The 14,798-nt window shown below is 35.8% G+C and overlaps 1 protein-coding gene across 4 annotated transcripts; it reads right to left on the bottom strand.

Moving 5' to 3' along the window:
• Nucleotides 1–332: 332 nt before the first annotated feature.
• Nucleotides 333–14,554, bottom strand: LOC126819159 (uncharacterized). Of its 4 annotated transcripts, none has more exons than XM_050547025.2 (6): nt 14,436–14,554; nt 12,411–12,555; nt 8,580–11,273; nt 4,137–6,380; nt 3,620–3,780; nt 333–1,914 (listed from the first exon to the last, which is right to left on the bottom strand). In XM_050547025.2, the coding sequence occupies exons 2-5, from the start codon at nt 12,538–12,540 to the stop codon at nt 3,623–3,625; spliced, it is 5,226 nt and encodes a 1,741-aa protein (XP_050402982.2). In that variant the 5' UTR covers nt 12,541–12,555; nt 14,436–14,554; the 3' UTR covers nt 333–1,914; nt 3,620–3,622. The 4 variants fall into 4 exon arrangements, with proteins under 4 accessions (XP_050402982.2, XP_050402981.2, XP_050402983.2 ...); XM_050547024.2 differs by having other exon boundaries at nt 3,643–3,780; XM_050547026.2 differs by having other exon boundaries at nt 3,643–3,780; nt 4,212–6,380.
• Nucleotides 14,555–14,798: the final 244 nt, after the last annotated feature.

The raw sequence follows: 14,798 nt of genomic DNA, 5'->3' as shown, positions 1-14,798 counted from the left end.
AATAAATGATGTTTCATACCAAGTCCTTATATATTTACATAAACCCTCAAAACCTATAAGCAGTCTATCAAGGACTACATAAATAATTTCACAACAAATTGCAGAAAGAGAAGATAGGTTTCTACAATTTCCTTTAAAAAAGGTCTGACTAAGGTGGCTTATTTATTAAATTTAACAACGGATGTTTTGTGAGCCTACAGCAATTTGTATTTAGTGACATACATGTAAAATTTGATACACTGCATAATGCAATAACCCATTAAATCTGTCAGAACTATCATATGTTTCATACGGATACTTTCAAGAAATAAACAAAACTTAAAGCATATGAGTATTATGTTATGAAATAAGATCTATACTTTATTCACAAATACTGTATATAAAAATAAAAAATATACAGTTTAACACTGACCTGTGAAAACAGAAAACTACATAATGCTAGCAAAAAGTAAGCCTAAAGCCTACCAAAATAATCAAGTGTGATATACCCTGATCAACAAGGGCCAACTTTCACGATAATTTTAATCAATGCAATTAGCAAAAACCAGTCACTGCAGATCAGATAAATTCACAAAAAGGGGGAAAAACAAGTGTATATAAACACAACAGATTACCTACACTTAGTATTTCATTATTAGTATATATAATTTACCTATATACATGTACAATATGTTAATATGGATAAACTCTCAAAAAAATTTCTCTAAGTTAATAGAAAATCACTTTAATAATTAGTTAATCTGTACATTAAGACTAGCAATCAGAGAATCAATTATTTGTATATATAACTCTATACTTATATTATAATCTGTACGGTCAGGTATCAACAAAGTCTACATAGTTTAGAACAGAAATCATTCATTAATTTCATTTTTTATTTAATGAAAATCTCAGCTTGAACAAACCTATTTAATTCATTATTGTTATTATTATATACATGATATATATGAATCAGGGAGCTGTTGTAAGAAAAGATGTACATTCTGAACATCTAAAAAATCGGTGATTTCTTAATTTCTTTGCTTGGAAAGGGTTTTTTGCAATAGTAAATGAAATGCAACTTCCTTTTATTGTAATGACTGAAGATTAACCTCTTAAATACAGTTTTCCAACAACAAATCCCTGATATTCTAAAGCATGTGTTTGCTCTACGCTTTCTCTCTACATAATAATAAAAAGAAGTATAAACCTAGACAGTATTATATCTTCATTTCATTATGCATGACCATGGCAGTTTGAAAGTTAAATTCATTAAAAGGGGGTTTCTCAACAAACTATCACAAAAAAAAATAAATCCAACAATAATAGTAATATTCATAAAATGAGACTGTACATTAAATGAAGAAAAAAGAAAAAAACAGACAAGAACATATGGTTTCACAGAATCAGACATCACAAAATAGACTGAAAAATGAAGAGAATAAAAGACGGGTTTTGATTGAAGATAATCTAAATGATATATTATGTACAAATTGAGTTTGTACAGACAGCACTTGTGATAAACTGATAAGCAAAAAGAACAAACAGAAATAGAGCACAATAATGGAGAATAACGCATGTTTTTTAATAATAATAATAATAACTTGATAGCAAAACATTAAATAGTCATCAACATATATTTACACTCTGAATTATCGATATTTATACTACAGTAGTATTTCACATAATAGTTTTATACTGGAATTACATTGTATTTGCGTCTACGTTTCGTATGAGCACAGAGTTCACAACTGTAATCCTCTCTTCTAAGTTATATATCCATATGATCACATGAATTATAATATATGTTATATACACACAAAGTTGATGGGGAGGGCTTAGAACCCAACATGGTACGATAAATGAACCACAGTCTAGTTAACTATCTATGATCTCTCGATCGACGCCTTTTACTGGCAGGAGCTTCAGATTGATCTGGAAATATAAATAAAATCATTATGAGTACAACAGACAGTATTTACATGTAATAGAATAGAACCATATTCTACAAGTTTATGTTCTGTGCATGATGATTGGACAATCCTCTTCAGCGGTTGAACTTGAGCAAAAAGAACCACCACTGGCAGATAACAAAACCATCAGCAGATTAGTGCTCAGACTCACCCAAAACATGTTTCAAGGCTATTTTTTGATTTTTTTCATTATTCAATTTCAATTAAAAGTAATGAAATTTGATTATGTTTTGTCTCCCATAGGAAATATGTATTAATATGTATTCAATAAAGATTCCTTTTGAATTGAATCAAATACATGTATATATACATGTAATATTTAGCTTGAAAAAATTCAAAAAGTAAAATCAGCAGAACACTAATAAGAGGATTGAAACATTACAAATTTTCAACATGCTAGAAACATAAAGAGAGAGAGAGAGAAATGGGGTTTAACATCCACTCGACACAAACTAGGTCATTTCGGGACTAACATATGGTTTAATTTTATTTCAACAACTCGCTTGCGTGTAGGGGTCTTATAGCAGTGGGAGGAAACCGGAGGACCTGGAGAAAACCCACGAGGTTGGACAGGCGACCCTACTCCTTGTCACGTACAACCGGGGATTCGAAAACACGCCAGTCGACTCAATGACGGACTTTATGATACAGCGCGCACACGCTAACCATTCAGCCATCCAACCCCCCAAACATAAAGAGTACCTGTAAAGAAACTTCCAAGATAAACCATATGTGACTTACATTGAAAGTAGTTTTATAACATGCATCCCCAGCTCCCCAAATCTTGGGTCCAAAACAATGTAGATGTATATTATTTCACAGTCTTACAAGTAAATCTATTTCTATTGCATACAAGTCTCATTGTGTGATGTGATTTTAGCACAATAGGAATCTCTTGTAAATTACAATGATGTGAAAGATGAATCTCAAATAGGAATACCGGTCCAAAAATCGTTCAATATTGCAATGAAATTTCATCAAACTATGCTGCTCGCTATAAAAAAAGCCTGTCATCATTTTGTTGTGGGAGAACAAGAACTGATGGGTCTCGTTTCAAATCTAATTAAATCCGATATTAGCTGTAGCCTCTAGAGCGTCAACATGATTTTTAAAAGTGCCATAACTCTGGCACTTACTATCGGAAATCACTGCAAATCAATAAGCTTCTTCATCTCATGACCTTAAATACTGTGTATAAATTTAAAGTCAATATGAGGCTAACTTTAGACCCATGAGCGTCCTTGTGGACGCCGGACTGCCACGAGGACGGTCTACGACGACATTTCAATGTGAGCATATAAAAATGCAAACAATGCATCGTTACTTTAAAAATATTTCTGTTATATGAAACCTGAATGCACAAGCTGTTTGCAAAACTAAAAGTAACTTTAGCCTCTAGAGCATTCACGAGATTATTCAAGGTGATCAAGGGTCATAACTTTGGCAGTAATTATCGGAAATAGCCGCAAATCAATAGGATTCTTTAACCCATGACCTTAAACACCGTGTATAAATTTAAAGTCAATCGGAGGTTAACTTTAGACTCTTGAGCATCCACAAGCAATTGTGGGCGCCGGTCTGCAACGACGGTATAGAATGCATTGTTACTTTAAAAATATTTCTGTTATATGTTATATGCACAAGCTGTTTGCACAACTAAAACTAACTTGCTACTGGCAGTGAATCGTACCCTTTTGTTTGATAGAGCGTGTTGAACGTTTGGGTGTAGTAACAGGGACATCTTCTTTTTGGTCTGTTTTTTCTGTAGCAGGTGTTGTTGATGACTGACTTCGTGTTCGTCCCTGTATGACAGGAGTATCAAAAAATGCTGAAAGCAAAAATAATAAAACTATAAATATTACCAGTGGTCAGAAAATCATACTTGCAAATACATACAGTGTACACAGGTCTTACAAATTAATAGCTGGTTTCTTCTCATAACAGCTAAAAATTTAAAACCTGGCTAAAGACACACTACAGGACAAAGAAATAGTATGTCAAACCCCCGCAAAATTTTGTGTGGTGTTTTTTTTTAACTGCTTTCACCACATTCTGTAGATTTGAACAAAATCTCTATTTTGTACAATCATCAATGATGCAAACAAAATTCAATTCACTTTTGTCCTGTGGGGTGTTTACATGGATATAAGAACTGTCATTGGTATAAAAATAATAAATTCTTACAATATCCAATAACTGTAGCTGGAGCTAAAGGCTTATGTCTTCGTCCTCTTTTAGACATTATATCATCATCCTTACCATCTTCTATATTTGAAGTTTCATCATTAAGACCAACTTTATCCTGTGACTTTATTTCACTATTCTCTTCCCCCATTGTATTAGAATAAATTACCATTGCATTATGGGATGCAGGATTACTACCCTCATTACCTTCTGCTTGTGTTTCATCCAGCATTTTAGCTTCCTTAGGATCTGTACATTCACTTTCACTGTTGTTGGACTTCCGCTTGCGCGTTAATCGTCTCATGGGTGACTCAGATTCAACAGAAGAAGTTGTAAATATTTCACTTGGTGCAACTAAGGGTGGTGTGTTTTCTAATTCTTGGTTATTGGTAGTAGAAGATGGAATAGTAGTAGCAGTAGTTTCACTGGCATCAATGCTGTTCACTAGAATTTCTTCATTAATATGATTAGATTGGTTAGATTTAGACAAATCTCCTACTGGCACCAAAGTACTTTCATTACTTGTATTTACCACAGTTCTGATTTGTTTGTCAGAAGCCACAACATTTGTAAAGTTTGTGTTTGAGTGTGTGATACTTGGCGGAGTGTTAATATCAGAAGTATTTTGACTGCATAGATCAGTGTTGACAATAGGTGACAGTTTATCGGAATTATTCACATTCTCATTATCAGGTTCTTTGACAGATGTATTCACATTTTGTGCACTCGTACTATCTGAGAATTGTGATAAATTTTGAACATTTTCCAATTTTTTAGTGAGAGGAGGGGAGGGGATAGTTTTTGCAATATCAATGCTACTTAGTGAGACACCATGCTGCCTAGAAAAGCTAACGCTAGTCTGTGTGGTTAATGCACTACCTGAGAGATTGTATGTGGAATGCTGTAAGCTTGATGAGACAAATGGTGGGACACACAAACTGTCAGATCTACTTTCACTTTCACTAACATGTTTATTGACACTCAAAGATATCGTTTCAACTGAAGGATGCATCCCACTACCTTCGGTGAACTTTGTTTTTATATCTACTGACTGATTATGTTCTACAGGAGAACCACTAGTCATACATGTTTTTTCTGAAGCACTTTTATTGAGATCATAGGATTTGTTTTGTTCCATGGCACATAAATTTGCTGATAATCTATTGTCTTGGTTTTCCGTACTAGAGTCCTGACTCGTGGGTAAACCTGCACCGATATCACTGTTTACTGACATATTGCACACACTAGAAGGCACAGTTTCTACTTGTGATGGTAAATAATCGGGAGATGTAGCACAATGACCAATATTAGATGTTTCTAGTTGGTCTCTCGCCATCATTTGTGGGTCATAGTTCGTGACAGTTGACCCACTGTTGGAATGATATTGATTATAATTGTCTTGAGTAGTTAAGTTATTATATGCCTGGTATGTACTGTCACCTATTGCTCTATGAGAGTCTGTAGATGAGGATAATGACAGATTATTAATTGAACAGCTAGTGGCCATCAATTGCGGTGTGTGTGAATTATTATTAATGGTAGTATTCGTTAGATTACCAGCCATGGTGTATTGTTGTGAAGTAGCACTATTCTGTCCCGATAAATTGTTAACACTTTGCCCAACCCCATTCCCACTTTTGCTCACATTTGCACCAGGTGATCTTGCCCCTCCTGGACCACTTCGGGGTGAGGCAGATCCGTTTGAACTTTTGGAACTGCCTGGAGACTTGCATGCACGTGAATGAGGTAGACTATGATCATTAGAGGGTAGTGGTTTCACAAGTCTTTGAACAGATTCTGTTAATCGTCTCGGAAGTGGAAGTCCTGGTGCATACAAGTGATTGAGCATGTTGACATTAACGGGAGATGATCGTTTAGAATATTTACTGGTGATATTTGAACCTTTTGTCCCGTCCAACGCTTTGCATGCCAGTCCTTTAGCCGTCGCTTGTAAAATATCCTGTTCCGTAAATCCTGCAAATTTTTCGGAATTAGGTGGTGAGTCAAACTCTAATCCCTCAAAATGATGAGAATCAAAGTGATCTGTATTTATTTGGCCCATTCCAAACAGGGAATTACTAAGATCAGGCCAATCATTTGTATAATTATTATAACTGGACGAGATCGAAGTATCTGCCTCTTTAATAGCTTGACGTGGACTATTTGACCGACTTTGTGAATTTAAACCCTTTTTCTTTTCACTGTGCTTGGATCGAGTAGGACCATTTTCTGCTATGGATGTGTCTGTAATGAAATAAATTAAATAAATTAAAATAATATTTCTAATGAGGCAACCGCTTGTATTCATATTCTTCTCTTTTCTATCAAACACAGCAACACAAAGCCTGCACAATGTATTGCATTTCATCAGAAGCATAACTCTATTTTCAGAAATAGCTTCACACAGATATTTCTTACATGTACATTGTACGTATTTTGTATTCTGGCAATTGATAATACAAAAACATCAGATAAAACAACCACATTGTAAATACATGTAAAATGAAATGTGGCGTAACGTCCAACAGCGTCCTGGGAGAAATTTTGCCCACATAACGACATTTCAGCATACATTTGTACTCTTCATCAAATTCAAACTATCTACATTTACTACCTAGGGTTCTTTTACATCAGTGTGCATGCAAACCTGTACATGTACATGTATACAGTACAGGAGACCTGTGTTTTTTTTATCCCACCCGAATGACTGGACAATTTCATCTTCCTTGCAAGGCCCTTTCCACTGAACCACTAACAAGGGGAACCCTTGATGAACAATTTAGAGGAACTTTCCCAGCCAACACTTGGATCGAACAAGAGACCTCCAGTTCGTTAGCAAGTATTTTCCTCGCTGAGCCACTGTGGCCCCCAGCTACATGTACATCACACATAAGGCAACACATACATGTACTTGTAGTGCATGTTCATGTGAATGCATTACATGTAAAAACATGTACATGTAGTTGCTTCTAAATAATCATATTGAAAAAGACATGTAAATGTATGCCCACAACAGCTTTGTCACTTGGGTTGGCCAACCAACAGTTCATGTAGTTTTTTGGTCATTTCCGTCAATATCATCAACCAGTACAATAATTTCACTATATGAATTTAAGATGTAGGAAAATATGACTTGCCACGTAAAGGACTCCTTGACCCACATCGACATTGATGGGGGCAAAGCAAAAGCAATCTTATGGAATACTACATGTACTGAGGACTACTAAGACAGATGTCTACAAAGCCTGACTAAACAGCACCTACATGTACCTATCACACGCTTATTGATGGTATCATTAAACAATCATTATTGTGCATTACATGTACATCAGTAAAATTAAATTATCTATTGATTATAGTACATTAACACATACATTTACATGTACATTTACATGTATACTGTATACATGTATACTGTATACATGTATACTGTATACATGTAAGGATAGACATAGCCATTGTTATTATACATGTAACACAACAAAGATTAATGCTTCCATTCTCTTAGAATAAGCTTATAGTATTGGGAGCAGACCAATTACCACATTTGACTTTTTGGAAATTTGGAATCAATTTGAACATGTCAGTGTACATGTACATGTACATTTGTAACAAAACAACAGCTTTAATTAGCTTTTTAAGGATTTCTCATTGTATACCAATCATTTATCTGGTTGCATGAGACACAAACTTGCAATAATAGAAAAACATTCAATCCTAAACCTCACGTTTCCTGATAGGAGTATAATGGTTAAGAGAGACTACATTGTATGTAGCTAGTATAATAAGTAATGAACTGCCAGTATTTACACGTACATGGAGCTTAATATTTGGGCAACTAAAAAATGGTTACATGTACATTTCCTGTCATATTGAATATTACATGTAAATGTACATACTGTACAGTAATTTGTGTGTCTCAACTAATTTGATAATTAAGATATGTATACTACATCATGTATGTTGCTTAAATTATGAGAGAGAGAAGGCTAACATACATGTACATGTACATTACATATGGTTCAATTTTATTTCAATAATTTGCTTGTGCATGGAACCTGTGGAAAAACCCCGGAGGTTAACAGGCACCCTATCCTTGTCACATACAAGTGGGGAATCGCAACCCTGTCACTTGACTCAATGACAGATCTTATGATTTAACATGCACCCCAGTCCCACTTTAATTTAATTATGACTTACATTACAAATCTAATCTACACTGTAACAAAATGTTACAGTGGCAATTCATTTAACTTGAAGAATTAGTGGGGGGGGGGGGGGGGTTCTTGATGAAAAAAAATGGGACAGACCATGGGTCAGATCTGTATACATGTACATGTAGTTAAGGGAGACCAATACTGGAATGACTTCAGGCCCTTGGTAAGGTTTTAAATTCTTTCAATGACACACAATAATAACGTATTTATATAAAATAATACTGACCCCCTTTCAGATACATAGCTTTATCCTTCATCATGCCAGTCCCCATTCCAACAGTTACACCACTGTTTATAGACGGATTAAAACCTTGTGATTTGGCTTTATTTACTTCATCCGTTTTAACATCTAACGTCGAGTTATGTTCATTCAACATCGACGGACCATTTTTAAGTTTTTTGTTTATATGGTTGAAGTGTTGTTCTTTATCAGTTCTATTCAGCGATGGAATTTGACTATTTAATGCAATATTATTCTGTTTACCCCCATAAAGATATTGATCGAATTCTTTCATACATGTATTTGCCATTTTTGATAGGGGGTCCTTATTTAAGAGTCCTATGGAGTTGGCTATGTTTTGAGGAGTTGCTGATGATTGTTCATGATTCATAACATAACCGACAGTCATTACTTTAGAATTTTTACACTCTGCACTATATTTTAGACCTTTTAAACAGTCTTCACTTGCCACTTCCACATGAACTTGAGTTGTCATGGTCGATCGGAACTCATCACCAGGTTCTGAAGGGGTGTCATCTGATCGCTCTGATGAACTACCCACACCTGAATCATGATTGTAAACTTTATTACCACTAGAATCAAGAGGTGACACAGTTGATGTGGCACCTTCTGGATTGATGTCGTTAATTATGCCACTATGGTTCGAACCATCATCCCCTTCACATGAAACTTTTCCATTGGGGCTTCCTGTAATGCTGTGTACCTCGGTATTTCGAACATTCGGTGAATTGAGCGAAGGTAAAGAGTCTAATTTAGCGTGTGACTGAATTCCCTGTGTGTATATCTCGCTAGAAGAATCTTGCGAACTGAAAGCACTCGACACAGTACTGCTCGTCAGCGTAGAGGACACAACTAAAGCATTATGCTTTTTACTTGCTTGACTGGTTGTAGTCCCTAAACAATAGGTTGCAGATAAAGTATGCATCACAGAACTGTTAGAAAGTGAATTTGCAAGCTTTGGCACTGAAGCTGCTCCCGAGTATGCGACTGATTCTAATTGAACAGCAGGTTGACCACATATGTCCTCTCTCCCAGGTCTACCTGGTGTCGTATTCACCTGTTGACTAGAACAATCAGCTGCATAGATATCCATTGTGACAGAGCTTACACTAGACAAACTATTATCAGCATAAATATGTCCACTGTTTACAGTGCTTGTGAGGGGATTATTATTGGATATTGGTGAGATGCTATGCGTTGTTAATGATGATGTTCTAGTTGCTGCCACACAGTCTATAAATGGGTCTTGTCCTACCGAAGGTCCTATTATTCGCTTTTTAATATCACTTATAGATCTATCACTCAAATGTACACTAGAGGATATTTTTTCAGACATAATAGGGTCTTCAATCGATCGCCCGACTGGTTTTGTTTTATTAGGACTAAGATCTGATATTTTGTCAATGGGTTCTAGTTTACCAGTGTATGGGTTCACAATTTTACCAGCAGTAACCTCTGGCGGAAAGGGGTCATCCGTATTCAATTTACTGGTTCCTGAACTAAGCACACTATCATTTTCCATAAAATTACTAAAGTTAACACTGTCTTTTGCACCCTGTGTATGATTACTCATAGAAGTTTGATGTGTTAGGAAGGGAATTCTTGAAATTGCCTCCGAATGACTTACAGATACCACACTATCAGAACTGGATATCGAACCGGTCACATCCAAAGCAGGATTGGGAATACTTTCAATTGGGATTTCTCCATCTACAGGAGTGGCTGGTTTGTTGGTATCTTTAGGTTTCCTTGGTCGCCTTTTCTTTTTCACAACACCACCCCCTTCATTTGGGGGCAGCATCTTTTGACCAGCCATGTTGCTCAGCCCTGCCACTAATGGTTCTGTTTGAAGGAGGTTGACTAAAAGAGGGCTGGCGGCTGTCACAGTCTTACCATGACGAGGTAAGTTATTGACCGGGGCCATAGTCTGAGGGTATGGAGGCGGTGGGGGCAAACCCATATTAGCAAAAGAATGTGGTGGGGGAGGTGGGGGTGGTAGGGGTATAATTCCACGTGAACCTGCAGGAGGGGATGGGAACTTGAGAGCTGGTTGACCTACAGGACTGCGGCTTGAAGATGGGGATGGAAAGTTTGGACTGTGAGTAGCAGGATAACCAGTAGGACTGCGACCAGGAGGAAAACTAACATGTGTCGGAGACATTCCAGGAATTGTACTATGAGATGACGTTGTATGGAGTATATTATTGGCTTTGAATGGAATAGGTTCACATGACGTTGCTACAACATTCGGTGATCTGAACACTTCACTGCCATGCACAGATTGATTGGGATTAAAGAAGGTATCAAACAATGAAGTTCCTTTCCTAAGATATTCTGCTATATTTTTCCTAGTGGTTTCTACATTACTAGCCCCAGGTGAAGATACCTCATCCGAACTGTGAAGTCCTGAATCAAACACAGAAACAGAAGAAGGTCCAGGTCTGTTTGTATCATTTGTCTTTAATATAACTTCTGCTCTCTCATTATTTCGCCCAGCAATAGTAAGCGATATGATTTGGTCACCCTCAATTTGAACAGCCAATACTCCCAAACTCCGTAAAGCAGCATTTCCTTGCTCTGCTAGCTGCTTTAAGCGTAAGGCTGCTTCTTTTGGGATATTAAATGTCACTCGTACACTGTTCCAAGGTTCAACTTTCTTCAAAATAACCTTGTTAGAATCTGTAAAAAAAAAAAATCAGATAACACAATGGAATATGAGACTTTAAAATAATAGAATTTGGTTTGCCTGCACACTACAAAAACAAATTCTCAATTTAAGATGCAGGAAGCAACATGACGTTTTCGTCAACAACTGTTTACGGCCCATGTCCGCAAAGTGTCATGATCACAACTATTAACATAAAACAAAAATTCAAACCATAATTTCATGTCAAACAAAGTGTATCGGCTAATTTATAAAGTGAGGAAGAAAATGGTCCTCCAGTTTGAAAATTTAAACAATTGGTTCACTGGGATCTTAAATCACACCCATCCATTTATGCACAAATATTTGTCAAAATTTCTTTCATTTTATTTTACAATCTTTATCAGAAAATATAACAAATGGCTTACTGTGATCGGCTACAGACAACAGTTTAATATAAATTGGGACACATGTTCCCATGACTAATCAAAATAAGCCTACCATACATGTAAGTAAAATAGTCAAATCCTGCCACAGTGGCTAAGTGGGTAAAATGCTGGCTCCCTGCATTGGCCGAGAATGTTCATCGGGACTTTCCGATGTTGTTTCCCTTCCTCAGTGGTGCAGAACGGAGGGCCTGACTAGTTCCCTCATAGCACACTACAACGTGTATGCTTGTTTTGATTAGCCCAGTATGAGAGCAGCACAGTACATGTAGGTCGTTGAACCCCATTTTATTTCATTTCAAATCCATATTTATGTAAAACAGAGATGTTATGTCTCTAACCCTCTTTAACAAGTAAGCTATTATTCAACAAATCTGCATGCATGTTATCATAGTATGACATTACGTACATCAGATAAACTACTTTTAAAGCCAAAAACTGTTCAACTAGTCTCTTATGGTTAGCGCTCTTTTAGTTTTCAAGCACCTGTTTTATGGAATAATCTACCATTTAGTTTAAGATGTTGTACATCTCTATATTCTTTTAAAAAACAATTTAAAACCCATTTATTTAATCAGGCTTTTAACAGACTCTGTATACAACTGTTAACATGTCCATAATCTTGTTGTTTATTTGTGATTACATTGTCACTTTGTAAAGTGCAACTGAACATGTTCTATGAAAGGAAGCACTATAAATATTCTGTAATAATAATAATAATAATACCTGTCGATAATAATTCTTTCAGGTTTAATCTGAACTGCTCTAAACGACTGTGTAGTTCTGGATCGTGAAAATCCCCCTCGCAGGTGACGACAGTCTCGATGTAGTCCTCCTGCGGACCCATCGCTATCATCCATCAACCATGCACCTATAAAAACAATTTGATAAAAATAATAAAGTTGAAACATGAAAGTTACAGTACATATGCATGCGTAAAATGTGTAGAAACAGTTAAAATAATAAGTCATGGAAATAAATCTTCTTAATACATGTACATATGTGATTCTCCCAAACTTCATGGCCTGAATAGTAGACATTTGCAGACAATAATGACACAGATCGACCTCATGACACGTCCAGTGAAAATCAGACGTGAATAGTAGATTAATCCAGTAAAATATGTTCCATATGTGCACATGATGTATGTAAACAAAACTTTTCTTTCCAGAGCCCATAATAAGATACCATACCCTTTTATAATACAAAAAAAGGTATGGTTTTATACAAATCTCTCGTTGGGTAGTATAGCATCCCCTTTTTAATACAAAAACAAATTATGGTTTTGTAAAAAAAACTCTTGTTGAGTAGTACTTTTGCATAAACTTAGTACACAAACACTGGCACAATATGTTAATCAACAACACATCATAGGTGTTAATCAAGTAATAGTTTCATTTGAAACAATCTGCACAGTACATGTTGTGTGCATGATCCCCAGTAACGGCTGAAATATGGTGGAACAAAGTTAATGTTCGTAAGATTTATCTCATGAACTCAATTAACATGGTACGGTAAATAAAAGGATTTTTAAGCTAATTGTGTTTTTTTTCACAAGTCAATCCCTAATGTAATTGTCTGTCCAAATATGAGCTTGCTTATAGACTTAGTGACTATGTTAAGTGTGAGTGTATGCCCTAATTTTAATTTACTTGATAATCTTGATAAAAGAAAAATAAAACACTCTGGACAAAACCAATGGTAGCAAACTATATTTCAGAAATTTTCTTTTTTATCAAACCAACTGAATATTGGTACACGAAATAAGTAAAACACAAATTATGTTCAACTGTCACCTGCAGATGCATGTACGGTATGTGCACACAATATGATTTTGACCAAATTCAGATTATTTTATTGGTGTATGGGAATGAAAATATATCATGCATAACCTAAACAAACAAAAACCAGAAGACACATGTAATAGTTTTCAGAATGAATAACCACGAATAGTATTAAATAATATAAAAATGAGAGAAAGTTTAATTGACCTAATTAAATTACAGCCATGTTGTTTTATTTTGTGCAAACCAATATCACTTCATTTTTATCTGAACAGCATTATTTTTCTACTGTCAACCAAGAACTATTATAAAATATGGTGCCTTCTTTCTGAAATGATTTTTTAATGCAAACTGAAGTCAATGTGTCTAGGGTATGCTTGGGACTTAGTTTGGGATTCAATAACAAGTGATACCGGTAACAATAATAAGGAAATCAATCACTGAAAATAAATTATTTCCAGGAACAATTTAATTCCCGAGGCAGAGTCTGTAGATTGTCTTCTCTGTCTATAATCATGGCCTCTAGAATTCAAAATCAGATGTAATAGACATATTAAATCTAATGACTTTAGAAGGTGTGTAACCCCAAGCCATGCATGATGATTGTCGACGACGCATTCGGTTCACGGTTAGAAATTTATGACAAATCTAACACAGTAATTCAGATTCTGATGCATTTTCAGGACAAATGCCACAAAAAAACAGTTTGTCAATAATTCACCGACGCCAATCAAGGTCGAATCGTATAAAATAGTTATGCAAAGACAGGCTGTTTTTTCACATCTTGTTTAGATATGGTTCGCAAAATATTTCGTCGTCGATCTGGAGAGGCGATCCCGGTTGAAAATCGCCCCAAATACGGCGCCGGTGCATATAGCTAGACAAATCCGTTATGATCTATATATGGCTAATTTGACTAATAAATCTTTGATTGTTATTATTCAATACTGCTCGGGGCTCCAATTACCTGAAGAGGTGAGAATTTTGTCCTAGATCTGTCCAAGTATCAAGAGCTACATCGAACAATAACAACTGCCGCCATTTGCAATGGTTTCGATGCGCATGCGTCAATCTCAGACTTCTGGGAGAAATAATATCAGGGGGAAGGTCGGCTTCTTGAAAGCGACATCAGGATACACTGTTGCTGCTTGTATTGCGATAAATGATACTATGGGAAGCTCAAAATATTTGGATTTAAATGGTTTTGTTCTTGATACTTCGCCCTTCCAACTTATTATCTGGAGTAATGCATTAGGCTCATTTATAAAACGGTTCTGGTAAAAATTATCTCTTGCAAATTAGAACCGTTTTCTGCACATACATCCCCTGG

Source organism: Patella vulgata, chromosome 4 (genome assembly GCF_932274485.2).
Source record: "Patella vulgata chromosome 4, xgPatVulg1.2, whole genome shotgun sequence".
Lineage (NCBI taxonomy): Eukaryota > Metazoa > Mollusca > Gastropoda > Patellidae > Patella > Patella vulgata.
Note: the sequence above shows the minus strand (reverse complement) of the source record. Positions and strands in the feature narration are given on the sequence as shown.

Coding starts and splice junctions, on each gene's coding strand:
- LOC126819159 (XM_050547024.2), bottom strand. CDS start 12,540: ATGATAGCGATGGGTCCGCAGGAGGACTACATCGAGACTGTCGTCACC. Junction 3,781..4,136: donor AGCTACAGTTATTGGATATT/GTAAGAATTTAT, acceptor TTTTGCTTTCAG/CATTTTTTGATACTCCTGTC. Junction 1,915..3,642: donor ACGCTCTATCAAACAAAAGG/GTACGATTCACT, acceptor TTATATTTCCAG/ATCAATCTGAAGCTCCTGCC.